The sequence below is a fragment of the Ursus arctos genome, unplaced genomic scaffold (genome assembly GCF_023065955.2).
Source record: "Ursus arctos isolate Adak ecotype North America unplaced genomic scaffold, UrsArc2.0 scaffold_3, whole genome shotgun sequence".
NCBI classification, from domain to species: Eukaryota; Metazoa; Chordata; class Mammalia; order Carnivora; family Ursidae; genus Ursus; species Ursus arctos.
In genome coordinates this window covers 79,804,402-79,823,290 of record NW_026622985.1, presented here as the reverse complement: position 1 = coordinate 79,823,290, position 18,889 = coordinate 79,804,402, and the positions used below count along the sequence as shown (strand labels likewise).

The window sequence follows — 18,889 nt, the reverse complement described above, 5'->3', positions numbered from 1 at the left end:
CAAGCCCATAGCACAGTTCTTTTCAGTTTTTCCTCTGTATTCATTGTTTTCTGTTTCAGCCATAGTATAATACTATTTAAGTAGCCCCATAACAAAAGAATATACTTGGAATTAGAACTGAAAATGTACATGTTTTTTATATAAGGATTCAGAGTTTTCTAACACTTCAGTGCTTTTTTTTTTTTTACAATACTTTAAGCTAGACATTTCACATTCCTATAAGATTGAAAAACTTGAATCTTCAGCACAGTGTTAACATATGCTTAATATGTCTGATAATATTCTCATTCTTCTGGTTTGTATGAGTTGTTATAAAACTTGGCTCAGATGGGCAGGAATAGAGACCAGTGATTAAAAGAAATAAGTTTTCTATATTTTTTACTTTTAGGAAGTACTTACCTCGGCTTTGTTTCAAATGGTTTCAAGCTTGGTATTTTCTTCTTTTAAAATAGAACTGCCTAGTATAATTAGTAAGGCCCACAGCAAGCAACGTGATTACCAAGGAATGCGTGCTTCAGTCACTACCAAACAAAGTTGATTTTATGGATCCAGATTTATTTATCTTTTTTCAGGGCCATTCTTGAGGTTAACATTCACGTACTTCGGTTATTGAGGATTTTAAACTTGGATAGGGATTTTTTACACTTGTCATGAAAATATTTTGGCACAATTTCTCAGTATCATATTATGTGTGACTGACAGTCACAAATTTGAGCCAAATTTCATTTGACAGAGTTCATTAGGACTTAGGATTGTTTGAAAATGCTTGTCCCAGAAACATGGGGATCTCATCAGAAACTGAGGAGGCCACAGGGTTCAGTGCTGTTATTTGGTCTTACTGATTCCTTTCATTGAAATCAAGATAGAACAGTGCATATGGGTGCTACAGTCTTCTGAAAGTTGGCTTGAAGAGTGTTTGGAAATTTCTTGTGGACTTTGAATAGCTTGTGATCCTTTAAAGAATTATTTTTAGCTAGGAATCTCTTCCTTCACATAAGGGAAATAGTATCTCCCTTTTAATTATTTAGTTATTATGGAGATGGCTGTGAAAATGTTTAAGTTGGCTGAATTTGTCTCTATAAATGAGCCTTTTTACTTCTAGAAAAGTTATTTAATGCACACAAGGGTATTCTATGGGTATGGGAGCCTGCTGGGGGGACTTTATTTGACTCTTTTTCATTTATACTCTGCTGCTGGAGATGGGAGCTGTTTACTTACCACTGCTGTGAACGTTTTAGCTAAGTTCATTTCATCATGGTTTCTGCATTTCAAGCCATCTTACAAAACAAGTTATTTTGAAAAATACCATTTTTAGGTAGTAATGGTTATCTTTTAGGCCCCATAGTTATGTTTTTCTTAATATTCCTTCAGACCATTTTCTTTCCCTCCAAAGAGAATCATCAGCAAGTAACTCGTGACAGACCTGGCAGCTTGTCGTAAGTTTGGAAAATTCTCATAAAAGATTAGATACAAAGGCTTAAGATAGTTGACCAACTTAAAAAGTTACTTTCTCTGGGAGCGCCTGAGTGGCTCAGTCGTTAAGCGTTTGCCTTCGGCTCAGGGCGTGATCCTGGAGTTCTGGGATCGAGCCCCACGTCAGGCTCTCCCGCTGGGAGCCTGCTTCTTTCTCTCTCGCTCCCCCTGCTTGTGTTCCCTCTCTCGCTGGCTGTCTCTCTCTGTCAAATAAATAAATAAAATCTTAAAAAAAAAAAAAAAAGTTACTTTCTCTGTTTCAGGTAAATTAGGCTTTTTTTTTTTTTTTTTAATCTGTCTCATGGGAATGATTTTTTCTTGATTTGGGAAATTCTGGTTTTCTAGCTCTTTACCACGTTGTTATAGGGTATATGTCTAAAGCTTTGTGTTCTTGGACTGATAGTTTTTGGGGGGTTTTGTTTTGTTCTTTTCACTCTCTTAGTCTCCTCCCCCAATGCACTGTAAATCTTTAAAAGTATTTAATAAATATATTACTTACTAATTGAAATGCTTAAAAAAGTACAGCAACCTGACACTTTTATGTTACTTTTCAAATTTCACTGAAATATTTGTATTTCCAGAACCTCATTTTCTATTTGCCAGAGCTCTTCTGTCCTCAGTGAAGTATTTTAAGTAATTCTGCTTAATTTGAGGAGTTTTTTGTAGGATTAACTAGCAGCCTTAATCCGCTTCCCATTCTTGGCAGCTAATGAATCCTTAGGCTCCTATCTGGGTGTGTGCTTGCATTGTTGACAGCCCGCCTGCTCAGTGATTTAGGTTGATTCGGCAGTTTTAGAACTGTTAGTGTAGAAGTGAATCTTGGAGCAACGGAGCACCATTAAAGAAAAGGAAAGGGCAAGTACTTTTAGGATCTGCTGTGAAGTACAATGAAAGACTTAGAGTAAGTTACTGAAAGGATTGCTGGGCCATAGCCTGCTTCATATTCATCACATAGTCATGGAAATATCTTTTGAAAAGACTGATATAAAGGTCTGTTCTGCTACTGCTTTGTGAAATGGAAGACTGGAATTAGATGCTTAAATGGAAAATGTTCTCTTGTTGCAGCCTCTTTGAAATGTGCTGCTGGTGGGAGCTGCAGCTTCCTCCTGCTGACTCTGAGCCCCAGGCTTCGGTTGAGATGGTCCTTTCAGAAATGTGGAGCTTAGTCCAAGCCTGGATTTCAGTGGGTAGCACCTGGCATCTGTGGCTAGAAAGTCCTATGAAGTGTAAGTGCTTTATTCTCTCCTTGTCAAGAATCCCATTTCCTTCCTTCCTTTTCTTCTTTCTGCAGCTTAGCAGAGGGGAAGTACAATGAGCAGTGTACTGTAGTGTCTAGGGTACCAGGATTTGGTTGCATTATCTTTATGATTCAGTGACCAAAATAAGATTACTTGTTTTTGGATGTCAACAATTCTTAAACCCTCCTAGAATTCAAAATAAAGTGATAAATTATGACCCCTTAATATATCATACTGGCCGTGTCATCCCAAGTAATTTTTCATTGACAGTCTACTTTAGTAGCTGTGATATTTAAGTTTGCCAGGTTTCTTTAGAGATCACTCTTATATTTTATTCTTACTCTAAAAGACAAGTATTTGAAAAGAGAGGTGCATTTGACCAGTGGGTGAGGCAGCATCGAGATAAATAAGGATGGTTAAAATGAGAGGACAGCTCTTTCACTTTGGTTCTACCTGATACATTTGCATAAAGAGCAATTTGGGAGTTTTTCGACCAGTTTGTCAAAGAAGTATCCTAGGAAATTCATTAGCTGCCATCTCTATTTTAGTTTAGTTAAAAAACAAAAAAACCCTAGTTAACTATATAATGAGCATTAAAAGATACAAGTTTTATATGTGATTTAGTTGCTTGGAGTTAAGTACTTTTTTCCTATTTCAGAAATACTGGTAATATTTTAAAGTAAGCTCATTCCAGAAGATCCCCAATTTAGGGAGATTTTAAGGTTCTCTTCACTGAAATTTTTCTGAAAAGTCTAAATCTTCAGATTTTAGCTAGGAAATTATTGAGCTTCTTCTCACTGCTAAAACAAAATATATATTTAAAATAAAACAAAACCAAGGCTCCATCTGTGTAAGGCATGTGAAGTTCTACAAATGAGGATTCTGAATGAAAAATGTCTCATCCTCTCAGGGCCTTTGTTTTCTTTATCTGTAAAGACCTGATTTGCTTATTCTCTGTTGCCCTTTCTCTCTCTAACCATTTTGGATTCTGTTCTTAGAGCTGATTCCCAATCCCTAAGTATCTAGCTGTGTAGTAGAAGGATGGGCTTTTCATGACTGGAAAAGCAAAGAGGTGTTACAGACTTAGGAAATGATAGTTAGTATCTTGTGATTTTGCTTCATATTTAGTAATTTAAAATACACTTGTACTTCATAAGGCCAAAGGAGTTTGTGAGATGTAGAGATAGTTACAGTTGTTAGAAAAGATGAACAAAGGCCTAGGTAATTATAGTACAAAGTTCTGTGGTTGAGCTGTTAATAGAGCCAATGTAAAAAGATTCCCGCCTCCAATATTTTCTTCTTATCTCTGTGTTTCAGGAGTTTGAATATGATGTGTTTGGTGGTTATTTGTGTGGGGGAAAGGGGGCCAGGAATGTTCTCTCTTGCCCCAGTCTACCATAGTCTTAGTTCCAGTGCTGCCGTTCTCAGTGGTGGGGCTTTCTCAGTGATCCTGGCCTCGCTCTCCTGTGGCATTCTTGCTTGGCCTTGCATCTGGTAGGTCTCGTGCAGGATTCCCTCGGTGTAAGGAGACTTCTGTTAGTCTGTAACAGCAATAGGTCTTAGCCTGTGTGGTGAGGGTGACAGGATTTGCTGCCCCCACACAGCTTGAGGCTTTTGTTCAGGAAGGGAGAGGAGCTGGTCAGCTTTTTGTGCCTTCTGTGCGGTTGAGGGTTCCTGTCCAGGATCCTACTACCAAAGGAGGTTTTCTCTGGTCTTTTTGCCTTAGCTCCAGTCTTTGTCCTGAGTGTCTGGGGGAGGTCTGTGGAGAGGAGCCTGTAGGTGGTTGTGAAGTCCGCTTGTGTCTGGGAGTCCCAGGGGTTTTATATGTTCATGCTAGTCCATACTCAGCTTTTATCAATTTGTTCATAATTTTAGCAGAATTTTTATTACTTGGTTATGTGGTGCCCTGTGTCTTTTCCTCACTTGTTATGCCACAGATGAGCCAGTGCTTGCCTCCTGTCTCCTTAGAGGTCTGTCTTTAGATTTCAGTCTACTTGATTATGCTGGGACCTGAGCTTTCTGATGCATTTTAAGAAGTTATTTTGTAGTTTATTTGCTTTTGTTTATTGTTAACTCAAAAGCGGTGTTCATTCCGACTTGGTAGATCTTAGATATAGAACTCCTCTCAGGTATTTTTTAAAGATTTTATTTATTTATTGTCAGAGAGAGTGCACACACACACAGACACACACACACACACACAAAAGCAGGGGGAGCGGCAGGCAGAGGGAGAAGCAGGTTCCCCGCCGAGCAAGGAGCCTGATGTGGAACTTGATCCCAGGATCCTGGGATCATGACCTGAGCCAAAGGCAGACACTTAACCAATTGAGCCACCCAGGCATCCCTCCTCTCAGATATTTTTATTCATGTTTTAAACCCCACAAGATGATATTACTATATATAGTCAGTGTCCATAAAGATTTACTCACATACTTAACTTTTCCATTACTCTTCATTTCTTCCTATTTCCATGTTTCCATCCAGAATTATTTTCCTTTACCATGAAGAATACCCTTTAGTATTTTCTTCTTTTTGGGTATGTTGGTTATAAACTGTCTTCTTCTCTTTTATTATTATTTCTTAAATTTTTCATTCATGCATTCTTTTATTTATTTATTTATTTATTTATTTATTTATTTATTTATTTATTTATTTATGTTATTTAGTTAGTAAGTAAGTAAGCAAATCAAGCAAACAAGCAGGTAAGGAAGTAAGCACTAGACCCAATGTGTGGCTTGAACTCATGACCCCAAGATCAAGAATCAGATAGTCTACCAACTGAGTCAGCCAGGCACCCCTTTCTTTATGGTCTTAAAATGTCTTAATTTTGCTGCATTTTGGAAGGGTTGGTATAAAATAACCGATTGGTAGTTATTTTCTTTCAGTACGTTGAAGATACTGGTTCCCATTGTTAATGTTGACAAGCCAGCTATCAGTCTAATTGTTGTTCTTTTAAAGGTAATATGTTTTGAGTTGTTTTTTCTCTTTTCTCTGTCCTTTAGATTTTCCTCTTTGGCCCTTAAAAATTTTTTTTAAGATTTATTATTTGGGAGAGAGAGCATGCACACATGTGTGCGTACAGCGGTGAGGGTGCAGAGAGAGTCTTAACCAGATTCCACACTGAGTGCGGAGCCCAACGCAGGACTTGATCTCATGACGCGGAGATCATGACCTGAGCTGAAACCAGGAGTTGGGAGATTTAACCGACTGCATTATGCAGGTGCCCCTCCTTTTTGGCTTTTTTTTTTTTTTTTAAGATTTTATTTATTTATTTGACAGAGAGACAGCCAGCGAGAGAGGGAGCACAAGCAGGGGGAGTGGGAGAGGAAGAAGCAGGCTCCCAGTGGAGCAGGGAGCCTAATGCAGGGCTCGATCCCAGAACCCTGGGATCATGACCTGAATCAAAGGCAGACGCTTAACAACTGAGCCACCCAGGCACCCCTCCTTTTTGGCTTCTTAACGGTGTTGTTATGATGTGCCTAGGTCTGGTTTTTCTGTCCTTAGCGTTTGTAGAGCTTCTTAAGTCTTGGGTTGGTGTCTTTTACCACTTTGGAAATTTCTCAGCCATTATCTGTAGTGCTTCCGCCCAATTTTTTTCTTTTCCATCTAGAATTTCAATTATATGTATGTTAAAGTTTTTCAGTGTGTCCCACATGTCACTTGGATTCTTCCCATTCTTTCCCTTCTGTCTTTTTTGATTTTGTGCTTCGGTCTTATTTTCTTTTGATCTGTTTCTAGCATAGTAATCTTTTCTTCAATTGTATGATTTGCAGTTTTAACCCTTCCATTTGGTTCTTAATTTCGGTTACTATATTTTTCAGTTTTAGAATTTCCATTTGATTCTTTCTTATGGATTATATTTCTTAATAGATGTTCTCCAGTTTGTCTCCTAATCCCTTAAATATATTAATCAGCTACTTAATTTTTTCCCAACTGATTATTTTGAAAAGTTCATAACTTGAAAGAACTGTAGAGTGAGCACTGATATACCCTTCGCCTCAATTTGACAGTGTTTCATTTGCTTCTCTCTGTCTTTCTCTTTCTGTCCTTTTCTGACTGTATTTTTTTAACCTTTTGGAAGTAAATTGAAGACCTTATAATGCTGTACCCCTAAACACTGACATATTTCTTGTAAGGACTGGGACATTTTTCTAAACTAAACTAAAACCATTGTTACTCCCTAGAAATTTAACTTTGACATATGGTATTATCTAATATACGGCCTATATTCAGATTTTCCAGGAGCTTTTAACTTTTTTTGTTTTTCCTAATCCAGGATCCATTTAAGGGAAATGCATTGTTTGTAGTTGGTCTTCTTAATTTTTCAGGGTATTTCTGTTTTTCTTTTAAGATAGTGACATTAAAAAAAAAATCTAAGCCCATTTTTTTCTGTATTTAATATGCCCCAGTATTTGGATTTATCTCATCATTTTCTCATGATTTCATTCAGGTAAAACATTTTTTGGAGGAACACTACATGGTTGGTAATTTGTTTTCAGTGAAACACATCAGGAATAGTATAAAACTTTGTTTCATTATTGGTGATTTAGTTAAGTTTTTTCACTTCAGTTAAGACATCATAGTTGTGTTAGTCCTCATTCCATTATCTAGGTACATTATTTTCTGTTGTCTGTTTCTTTTCTCTTTGTTGTTGTTGTTATTTAGTCTTTTGTTTGATATTGGGTATATTGTTTATGAAAAATCGAAGGGATGATAAATGATGTTTTCCCCCTGACATGATTTCTTTTGCTTCTTGCAGGTCTTTATAATAGGACCAAATCCCTTTAAGGGATTGAGCAGATTTTAAACTGTGTTTCTTTCTTTCTTTTGGTGGTAAAATGTACGTAACATAGAATTTACCATTTTTAAAATTAATTAATTTTTAAAAGATTTTATTTATTTATTTGACAGAGAGAGTGAGAGAGCACAGCAGGGGAGAGGAGCAGAGGGAGAAGCAGGCTCCTGGATGAACAGGGAACCCCATGGGGGGGGGCTCGATTTCAGGACCCCGGGATCATGACCTGAGCCAAAGGCAGACACTTAACCGACTGAGCTACCCAGGCGCCCCAAAATTTACCGTTTTAAACTATTTTATCTTATTTATTTTTAAAGATTTATTTATTTGAGAGGGAGAGAGCATGTGCATGTGGTCATGGGGAGGGGCTTAGGGAGAGGGGGAGAGAAACTTTAGCAGACTCCTTGCTGAGCTTAGAGCCCAGTGTGGGGCTCGATCCCAGGACCTTGAGATGACCTGAGCTGAAACCAAGAATTGGTTGCTCAACCGACTGCACCACCCAGGGGCCCCCATTTTAACAACTTTAAAGTGTACATTTAGCGGCACTAAATACATTCACATTCATGTACCACCATCACCACAGTCCTCCAGAACTTTTCATCTTCAACTGAAACTCTGTACCCATCAAACAGTAACTCTCCCCATTTTCCTCACTTCAATTCCAGTGCCTGGCAATCAAAATTCTAACTTTGTTTTCTATGAATTTGACTACTCTTGGTACTTCATATTAGTGAAATCATACAGTATTTGTCCTTTTGTGTCTGGTTTATTTCACTTAGTGTAATGTTCTCAAGGTTCATCCGTGTTATAGCATGTAATGGTACTTCCTTCTTAAGGCTGAATAATAATCATTGTATGTATGTACCACATTTTGTTTATCCATTCTTCTTTCAGTTAGCATTTGAGTTGTTTTCAGCTTTTGGCTATTTTGAAATATGCTGCTGTGAACATTGGTGTATAAATATCTGAGTTCCTGGGGCGCCTGGGTGGCTCAGTCGTTAAGCGTCTGCCTTCGGCTCAGGGCGTGATCCCGGCGTTATGGGATCGAGCCCCACATCAGGCTCCTCTGCTATGAGCCTGCTTCTTCCTCTCCCACTCCCCCTGCTTGTGTTCCCTCTCTTGCTGGCTGTCTCTCTCTGTCAAATAAATAAATAAAATCTTAAAAAAAAATAAATATCTGAGTTCCTACTTTGGGTATACTCAGAAGCAGGATTGCTGCATCACACGGTAATTTTATTTTTAATTTTTTGAGGAACCGCCATGCTGTTTTCCATAGTGACTGTATGATTTTCAATTCTCGTCAGCAATGCAGTTTTCCAGTTTCTCTACATCCTCAACAGTATTTTGTGTTTTCTTGATAGTAGCTATCCTAATGAGAGTGAAGTGCTGTCTCATTGTGGTTTTGTTTCACGTTTCCCTAATGATTATTGATGTTGAGCATATTTTTGTGTGTTTATTGGCCATTTGTATATCTTTTGGGAGAAATGTCTGTTCAGGCCTTTGCCCATTTTTTGGTTGGATTGTTTGAGGGTTTTTTTGTTGTTGAGTTATAGGAGTTCTTTAAACATTTTGGGTATGAATCCATTATCAGATTTATCATTTGCAAATACTTTTCCCATTCTGTGGGTGGCCTTTTTATACTTCTCAAGTCTTTGGTGATAAGTAGAAGTTTTGAATTTTGATACAGCCCAGTTTATCTATTTTTACCTTTGTTCCATGTTCTTTTGATGCAAGAATCATTGCCAAATCTAATATTCATGAAGCTTTTCCCTTAATGTTTTCTTCTTCTAAGAGTTTTATAGTTTTAGATCTTACATTTAGTTTGTGATCCTTCTGGGGTTAATTTTTGTGTATGATGTAAAATAAGGGTTCTGTTGTCCTTGTTGAAAATCATTTGACTGTGTATGCAAGGATTTATTTCTGGATTCTCTTTTCAATTCTGTTGGTCTTGTGTCTGTCTTAATGCCAGTACCTCACTTTTTTTATTGTGGCAAAAAACACATAACATGAATTTATCCTCTCAGCAGTTTCTAAGGGAACAGTACAATATTGTCAACCACGTGTACATTGTTGTGTAAGAGATCCCTTGAACTCTCTCCCCCCATTCTACATAACTGAAATTCTACACCTGCTGAAAAACATCCCGCCATACCCTCATCCCAGCCCTGAGTTTGACTACTTTAGATACTTCATATAAGTGAAATAATGCAGTATTTGCCTTTTTGTGACTGACTTCATTTACCATGATGTCCTCAAAAAAAAAAAAAAAAAAAAAAAGGCAAAACAAAACATAATGTCCTCAAGGTTTACCCGTGTCTTAGTATGTAATGGTACTTCCTTATTTTTTAGGACTGAGTAATATTCCATTGCCATGTATACATATGAGTTTTCAACTTTTGGCTATTTTTGTGAATAATGCTGCAGTGTATGTGGGTATGTAAATACCTTTTCAAGATTCTGTTTTCAGTTCTTTTGGATATATACCCAGAAGTGGAATGCTGGATCGTATGGTAATTCTTGTTTTTAATTTTTTTGAGGAACTTCCATACTGTTTACCATAGTGGCTGTACTGTTTTATAGCAGTGCACAAGAGTTCCAACATCTCCACATTCTTTCCAACACTTACTTTCTGTTTTTTTTCCTTTTGATAGTGGCCATTTAACAAGTGTAAAGTGATATCTGACTGTGGTTTTGATTTTACATTTCCCTGATGACTAGTGATGTTGAGCATCTGTTTTGTATGCTTGTTGGCCATTTTTATATCCTTGTTCAAGAAATACCTTTTTAAATCCTTTGTCCATTTTAAAATTGGGCTACTTGGTTTTTTGTTTTGACTTGTAGGAGTTCTTTATATATTCCAGATATTAATCCCTTATCAGAAATATGCTTTGCAAATAGTCTCTCCCATTCCATAGGTTGCTTTTCCACTCTGTTGATTATTTCTTTTGCTGTGTGAAAGTTCCAAAGTTTGATATTGTCCCTTTTGTCTATTTTTGCTTTTGTTTCCTGTGCTTTTAGTGTCACATCCATGAATTCACCATCAAATTCAGTGTCATGATCCCTCCCCCCCATGTTTTCTTTTGAGAGTTATAGTTTTCAGGTCTTACATTTAGGTCTTCATGTGTTTTGAGTTAATTTTGTACATAGGTCCCCCTTTCTTTTGTATGTGAATATCTAGTTTTCCCAACACTGTTTGAAGAGATTCTTCTATCCCCATTGTGTAGTTTTGGCACCCTTGTCGAGTATCATTTCGCTATATTTGTGAGGGTTTATGTCTAGGCTCTCTTTTTGTTCCATTGGTCCATATATCTGTCTTTATGCCAGTACCATACTGTTTCGATTATTCTGGTTTTGTAGTAAATTTTGAAATTGGGAAATGTGAGACCTCCAACTTTGTTCTTTTTAAAGATTGTTTTGGCTATTTGGGGGTTCTTGAGATTCCATATGGATTTTCTTTTTTATTTCTTTTTCTTTATTTTGTTTTATTTTATTATAAAATATGTTCATTATAAAGTATGTTCAGTTATGTTCATTTTATATTATTTTATTTTGAGTAGTGAAACACGGGTCTTGAACTCATGACCCTGATATCAAGTCCTGAGCTGAGATCAAGAGTCAGATGCTTAACTGACTGAGCCACCCAGGTGCCCCTCCATATGGATTTTCTTTTCTTTTTTTTTCAAGATTTATTTATTTTTTTGGAGAGTGAGAATGGGGGGGGGTAGAGGCAGAGGGGGAGAGAGAATTTCAAGCAGACTCCCTGCCGAGCGGGGAGCCTGACATAGAGGTCGATCTCACGACCCTGAGACTACCACCCACGCCAAATCAAGAGTCGGACGCCCAGCTGACAAAGCCACCTGGGTGCCCCCCTCCATATGCATTTTCTGATGGACTTTTTTGTTTCTGAAAGAAACATTATTGGGATTTTGATAGGGTTTGCATTGAATCTGTAGATCACTTTGGATAGTATTGACAACAATAGTAAGTCTTCCAGTCCTTTAACACAGGATATTTTCCCATTTATTGATGTCATCTTTAACTTCTTTCAGAATGTTTTGTAGTTCTTTTTAAAGATTTTATTTATTTATTTGAGAGAGACAGATAGCCACAGAGATAGCAAAAAAGAGCACAACCAGGGAGGAGAGGGTGAAGCAGGCTTCCCACTGAGCAGGGAGCCTGATGTGGAGCTTGATCCCAGGATCACAACCTGAGCCGAAGGTAGAGGCTTAACTGTCTTAGCCACCCAGGTGCCCCGTGTTGTGTAGTTTTCAGTATACAAGTCTTTTTGCCTCTTTTATTCCTGAGTATTCTGTTCTTTTTTGATGCTGTTGTAAATGCAATTGCTTTCTTAATTTCCTTTTCAAATTGTTCATTATTGATGTATAAAAACTAATTTTGGGGTGTTGATTTTGTATTTTGCAACTTTCCTGAATTCATCTATTAGTTCTAACGGGTTTTTTGGAAGTCTTTAGGGTTTTCTACATATAAGATCATGTCATATGTGAATAACCATCATTTTACCCCTTCCTGTCCAATTTGAATACCTTTTATTTCTTTTTCTTGGTTAATTGCTTTGGCTGGAACTTCCAATAAGAACTTCCAATGCTGTGTTGAATTTAAGTGGCAAAAGTGGGCATCCTTGTCTTGTGCCTGCTCTTAGAGTTTTGAGAAGCTGTCAGTGACATTGAATAAGGTGCTCATTGTGGGTTTTTCATGTATAGTCTTTTTTTATGTTGAGATAGTTTTCTTCTTTTCCTAGTTTGTTGAGTGTCTTTGTCATGAAAGGGTGTTACATTTTGTCAAATGCTTTTCCTGCATCAGTTGAGATGTTTGTCTTTTTTCCCCTTCATTCTTTTAATGTGTGGTATATTACATTAAAAAAATTTTTTTTTTGTTGAACCACCCATGCATTCCATGAGTAAATCTCACTTGGTCATGGTGTATAATCCTTTAGTGTACTGTTGAATTTGGTTTGCTCACATGTTGTTGAGGGTTTTTTTTTTTTCATCAATATGTTAAAGGGATGTTGGTCTGTAGTTTTCTTGTAATATTTTTGGCTTTGGTATCAGTAGTACTGGTTTCATAGAATAAATTAGGAAGCATTTTCTCCTCTTCTTCAGTTTTTTGGAACAGCGAGAAAAGTTGGTCTTTAAATGTTTGGTAGAAAACACTGGTAAAGCCATCTGGTCCTGGGTTTTTCTTTATTGGGAGGTTTTGATTCAATATTTTTACTAGTTAAAGCAGTAGAGTCTATTTACATTTTCTATTTCTTCTTGATTCAGTCTTGGTATAGTGTATGTTTCTGGCAGTTTGTCCATTTCATCTAGAGTGTCCAGTTTGTTGGTATACTGTTGTTCGTAGTATTTCTTATAATCTTTTTTTTTAATTTCTGTAAAATTGATAATAAGTCCCCACTTTCATTTCTTTTTTCTTAGTTAATATAGCTAAAGGTTTGGCAAAAAAAATTTTTTTTTTAATCTTTTCAAAGAATCAAGTCTTTGGGGCGCCTGGGTGGCTCAGTCATTAAGCGTGCACCTTCGGCTCAGGGCGTGATCCCAGCATTCTGGGATCGAGCCCCACATCAGGCTCCTCTGCTGGGAGCCTGCTTCTTCCTCTCCCACTCCCCCTGCTTGTGTTCCCTCTCTTGCTGGCTGTCTCTATCTCTGTCAAATAAATAAATAAAATCTTTAAAAAAGAGAGAGAGAATCAAATATTTGTTTTTCTGTTCTCTATTTTATTTATCTTTGCTCCAGTTTTTATTGTTTTCTTCCTTATGCTAGCTTTCAGTTTAGTTTGTTCTTTTTCTGCTTCCTTAAGGCATAAAGTTAGGTTGTTGATCTGAGATTTTTTTTTTAACATAAATGTGTATGGCTATGCATTTCCCTCTAAATGCTGCTTTTGCTGCATCTCATAAACTTTGGTTTATTGTGTTTCCATTTTTGTTTATGTTAAGATATTTTCAGTTTCCCTTGTTTTATTGTTTGTTTTAAGAATGTGTTACTTTTGGGGCACCTGGCTGTCTCAGTCAGAAGAGTATGTGACTCTTGATCTTTGGTTTGTGAGTTTGAGCCCTACATTGGGTGTAGAGATTACTTTTTTAAAAATCTAAAATAAAAAATAAATCTTTGCATCCCCACCCTCAAGTTTAACAGTCCAGAAGGAAATGGGCTTTTGTTTTGACTTTTGGTCTGTCTTTCCTTTTTGAGATCTCTAATTTTATTTTTATTTTTTAAAGATTTCTTTATTTATTTTGGGGGGTGTGCACATAGTGGGAGAGAGTGAGGGAGAAGCTGACTCCCTGCTGAGCAGGGAGCCCGATTTCAGGGCTCAATCCCAGGACCCTGGGATTGTGACCTGAGCTGAAGGCACATGCTTAACCAACTGAGCCACCCAGGTGCGCCCCTAGATCTCTACTTTTAAAGAGGTAGAAACATTTAAATCAGAAATATAGATAACCTGGAATTATACAATTGGAATTTTTGCTAGTTTCTGCTATTCAGATTAAAGCACAACTTGGCATGGTGCAGTCAGGAACTTTTTCACCAGAGTCCTGACCTGGCAGGTTGACAGATTTCACGTGGGAGAAAGACATTATGCTAGTTCAGTTTTAACAAGCAGTATTGGAGTTTTTTGTTGTTCTGTTCTTCTTTTTTGTTTTTTAAACACAGATTTGGAAAATGGGATGGAACAAATGTATAACTTGGTTAATTACTGTATGTGGGTGTCCTTATCGCTACCACCCAAATCAAGAAAGAGAACTTTTCTGGCCATTCCCGAAGTCTTCCTTGCTCTGTTTGACATAACTGCTTCCCTCTCCCTAAAAGTAACCACTGTCCTTTCATAGTAATCCTTTCTTTGTGTTTCTTTATAGTTTTTAGTCTTGTTGTTTTTAAAAATATGCCTTTTGATTGTCTTTTAATCTGTAGGTTCTCTCTCTATAGATTAACTGTTGAGGAATCTGGGTCATATGACCTATTGAGTTATTATTCTACATTGAGGATTTTGCCGATTACATAGTTATGATGCAGCTCTAGTCTCTGTATTTCCTGCAAATTGCCAGCTGGATCCAGATGTTTGATGAGACACAAGTTTGATCCTCTTGTCATTGTGGTATCCTGTTCTTTTGTCAGGATGCACATAATATTTGGTTGCTTGGGGTTTTTTTTGTTTTGTTTTTTGTTTTTTATTTTTTTTAAAAGATTTTATTTTATTTTATTTTATTTATTTGACAGAGACAGCCAGCGAGAGAGGGAACACAAGCAGGGGGAGTGGGAGAGGGAGAAGCGGGCTCCTAGTGGAGGAGTCTGATGTGGGGCTCGATCCCAGAATGCTGGGATCACGCCCTGAGCCGAAGGCAGACGCTTAATGACTGCGCCACCCAAGTGCCCCTGGTTGGTTGTTCTTAAGATCTACTGTGAAACAAATTACCTTAAAACTTAGTGACTTAAAACAAAAATTGTTTCGGGGGCTCCTAGCTGGCTCAGCCAGTAGAGCATGCGACTCTTGATCTCAGGGTTGTGAGCTCAAGCCCCACATTGGGTGTGGAGCCTACTTAAAAAAATTAAAAAACAAAAACAAAAATCATTTCATTGTATCTCACAGTTTTGTAGGTCACAGATTCGAGCAGGGCTCTGTGGATGATAATATTCTGCTCCATGACGTTTCGTGGATGGGCTGGCCTGGAGGTTCTAAGATGGCTTTATTTACATGCCTGACACTCTGATAGAAATGGCTGGAAGTCTGGACTTAGCTGTGCTCCTCTTGCTCTCCCTGTAGTCTTAGGTCTCTTTACATTGTCTCTCCAGTAGAGAAATCTGAGTTCTTTTTTTTTTTTTTTTTATAATGATTTTTTATTATATTATGTTAGTCACCATACAGTACATCCCGGGTTTCCGATGTAAGGCTCGATGATTCATTAGTTGTGTATAACACCCAGTGCACCATGCAATACGTGCCCTCCTTACTACCCATCACCGGCCTATCCCATTCCCCCACCCACCTCCCCTCTGTGGCCCTCAGTTTGTTTCTCATAGTCCGTAGTCTCTCATGTTTCATTCCCCCTTCTGATTACCCCCCCTTTCTTTATTCCTTTCTTCCCCTACTGATCATCCTAGTTCTTATGTTCCATAGATGAGAGAAATCATATGATAGTTGTCTTTCTCTGCTTGAGAGAAATCTGAGTTCTTACACAGTAATTGTCCAAGAATTTGTGGACATGTATTAGACCAATAAATATTTTGGGGAATCACTTTGATAAATCCTGGTTTTTTTTAAGTTCACCTGCTAATTTTATCCCCTATCCATGAATATTGCCTGTAGCAATTATTACTGTGGTGTTGAAATAGTAATTGTCTATTTTTCTCATTTCTTCTTACCTTTATTAACTAAGCATTTTTCTGTAAAAATGATTTCGTATATTTTACAAAAAACTTCTCTGCAGTTAGTTATTTGGTCATTGTTCACAGTATGGACTCATGGGCATTTGCTTTATTTTTTAGTTTATAATCCAATACTATCATAATTCATTTTCTTACACTAGGTTTTTTATCTTTGGCCATTGAGCTCTTTTGGGTTGGCTTCTATGTCCTTTGTACTTTAGACTTGTTTGTTTGTTTTAGATTCAGCAATTGTTTAATGTTATCATGCCCAATTTATTTAGATGGATATACAGTATCTCTGTGTTTTTCTTATAAACTAGTTTTGTTTTGTTTTTAAGATTTTATTTATTTGACAGAGAGAGAGACAGCCAGCAAGAGAGGGAACACAAGTAGGGGGAGTGGGAGAGGAAGAAGCAGGCTCCCAGCAGAGCAGGGAGCATGATGGGAGGCTCGATCCCGAGACCCTGGGATCACGCCCTGAGCCGAAGGCTTAATGACTGAGCCACCCAGGTGCCCTGATAAACTAGTTTTTTAAATGTTTTGGGCCTGCTTTTCTTATAGAGATGTTACTCCGTTCATTATTTTCTTTCCCCCTCTATAGCTATATATGCCATTTGGCCTCAATTGCTTATTTTTTTGTGTGTGAAATTAGTCTTTCTGAACTTTAGGAGGCATGGCTGAGGGGAGTATTTTCATCTTAAAAGAACTTCCTTTTCTGTTGTTTTCTGATACTATTTACAAATGTGGTTTGATTTCTCTAAGATTTCCTACTTTCGTTACCTTCTCCTTTGCTTCCTTTGTCTCTGTTTTACTTATCCTGTATAATTTTGATTCTGTAAACAGGATTCTGTCCTCAGTTTGGAGTCCTGTCCTTCCATTTCAAGAATTTATAGAAGCTAGGCTGTACCATCTCCTTAGATTTTATGTAGGCCTCTTCCACTCAACCTTTTCTACTCACCTCCTTTCAGATCAGACAAAACCTCTTCTATTTTCAGTCCTCAAATTGTCTCTCTGTTCTTTCCATTGAATACTTTTGGGCTCTTCTGGTGTTCCTCTGCCCTTACATCCATTAGATATTCTGTTGTTTTCCTCTGCTTCTGCTTTTACTGAAGCTGAAACTACACAGGTCTTACAGATGTCACTGGTTTGTCCCCAACCACTTAAATTTTGGGGTTCTTAGACATAATTAGATAATACCTGGTTTTGTTGTAAATGCCCATAGTGCTTTAGTTTTGCTCGTTAACTGCTATGTTTTTATGAGGGCATTTATGGAGTTTCCAAGGTTTCATAGAATCTTTTTGCTATTATTTTTTTTAAAATAACAGTTTGAGAGGCGCCTGGCTGGCTCAGTTGGTAGAGCATGCGACCTGTGATCTCAGGGTCCTAAGTTCAAGCCCCACGTTGGGTATAGAGCTTACTTTAAAAAAAACAACCACCAAAAAACTAGATTATAAAATACCAGTTTGAGCAAAATATATTTTGATGGCATATTAAACTACAGATGTGCTTGAGTTACTGGTTAGATACTAAATAGCTAAAAACTTAAGTGGCTGGAAGATTTTTTGTGTGACAATGTTTTATGCTTATTTTCCACCATCTTATTAGATTGAAAGGTAAGTTTTATGTTAATAAACCTCTAATGAACTTCAGGGTCTCTATTTTCAGTTTACTTTGGGAACTTGTACAGGCCATTTATTCTACCTGTTTCTCTTTGGAAAGATCTTGAAGAATCATTATTACTTGTGAAGTGCTCTAGCTTCATAAGAAATTGACTAGGTGAATCTGTGTCATCTCCTTCCACAATTGCTTCTGCTTCTAAATTGAGATTGAAAAAATTTTTTCAGTTCATTATTACCAACCTGTTTTAGCCTTCTCCCAAGAAGAGGCAGTTTGGTAGAATTGGATTAAAATTAATCAGTTGTTAATTAGTTGCTGTGTACTGCACAACTTTGTTCCCAAAGTTATCTTTCAAAATAGAACTCTTATAACTGTGACTAGCTGTTAGAAACCAAATCCTATGCTTTCATTCCATTATTATTCCCATAGATGCGTTTATTTTCTCCTGTGAAAATGATTTTAGTGTTGTGTATATATAGTACTTTGCCAAACATAAATATGTTAGAAAATAATAGAAGTATGTGAAATATTCATTTGGAGTGAGATGGTTTTTCTGCTAAACGGAACTAAAGATTGAAATGTAGGCCCACTGAGACCTATTTATAGATACATTAAAATGGTTCTCAGATTCAATTCTCAAAGTGAACGAAAGCTTATTTATTTTAAGTGGAAGAGAAACATCCAACCTATAGATAGGGTCGGAAGTTATACAGTGACATTTTAGTTTTAGTAGGAGCTTTTGGGGCTTTTTTCTTCATACTCTCCCCCCTACACAATTAATGGTTCTAATCAGCAAGATTAGATCTATTGATCTGATTGATAACTCTCATGCCTTCCTAGAATGAGTCGGAAGGATTTAGGTAATATGTTGAACAGGGCCTATAAATACATAGTTTGAGGTATTGCCTGAATTAGTGGGTAATTTAGCTTGTCAGGTGTTTATTATAGTTTGATCTACATACGTCTTTATGTGTATTGAGGTGTAACATTAAAATTACTTAGTACAATGGTATTTAAGAAATTTTTGTCTGGTCTGCTTCCAGGTTCATGCATGGGAGATTTCAGACCAATTGTTACAGATCCGACAGGATGTGGAATCATGCTACTTTGCTGCACAGACCATGAAAATGAAGATTCAGACCTCATTTTATGAGCTCCCCACAGACTCTCATGCCTCTTTACGGGACTCATTACTAACCCATATCCAGAACTTGAAAGACTTGTCACCTGTCATTGTAACGCAGGTAAATCCTGTGCTTCTCATTAGGGAAATTTGTAAGGCCATTTGGATTTATCAAATTAATTTTGATTAACATTGCTAGGCCATGTGAAGTAATGTTAACAACTTTATTACAGACTTACTGCTGTATTTCTTAAGTGTAAATGTA

At 37.2% G+C, this 18,889-nt stretch overlaps 1 protein-coding gene across 5 annotated transcripts in view; it reads left to right on the top strand.

Annotated features, from left to right (window-relative positions):
* Positions 1–18,889, top strand: part of TNPO3 (transportin 3) — a 111,207-nt gene that overhangs the window by 39,265 nt on the left and 53,053 nt on the right. For 4 of the 5 annotated variants that reach the window (XM_044388160.3, XM_044388156.3, XM_048212782.2 and 1 more), the window contains one exon: positions 18,545–18,745. In XM_044388160.3, coding sequence (XP_044244095.1) covers positions 18,545–18,745 — 201 coding nt within the window. Of the gene's footprint in view, positions 1–2,538; positions 2,700–18,544; positions 18,746–18,889 lie in introns of all 5 variants that reach the window. The other variant, XM_026510776.4, reaches the window with a different exon arrangement.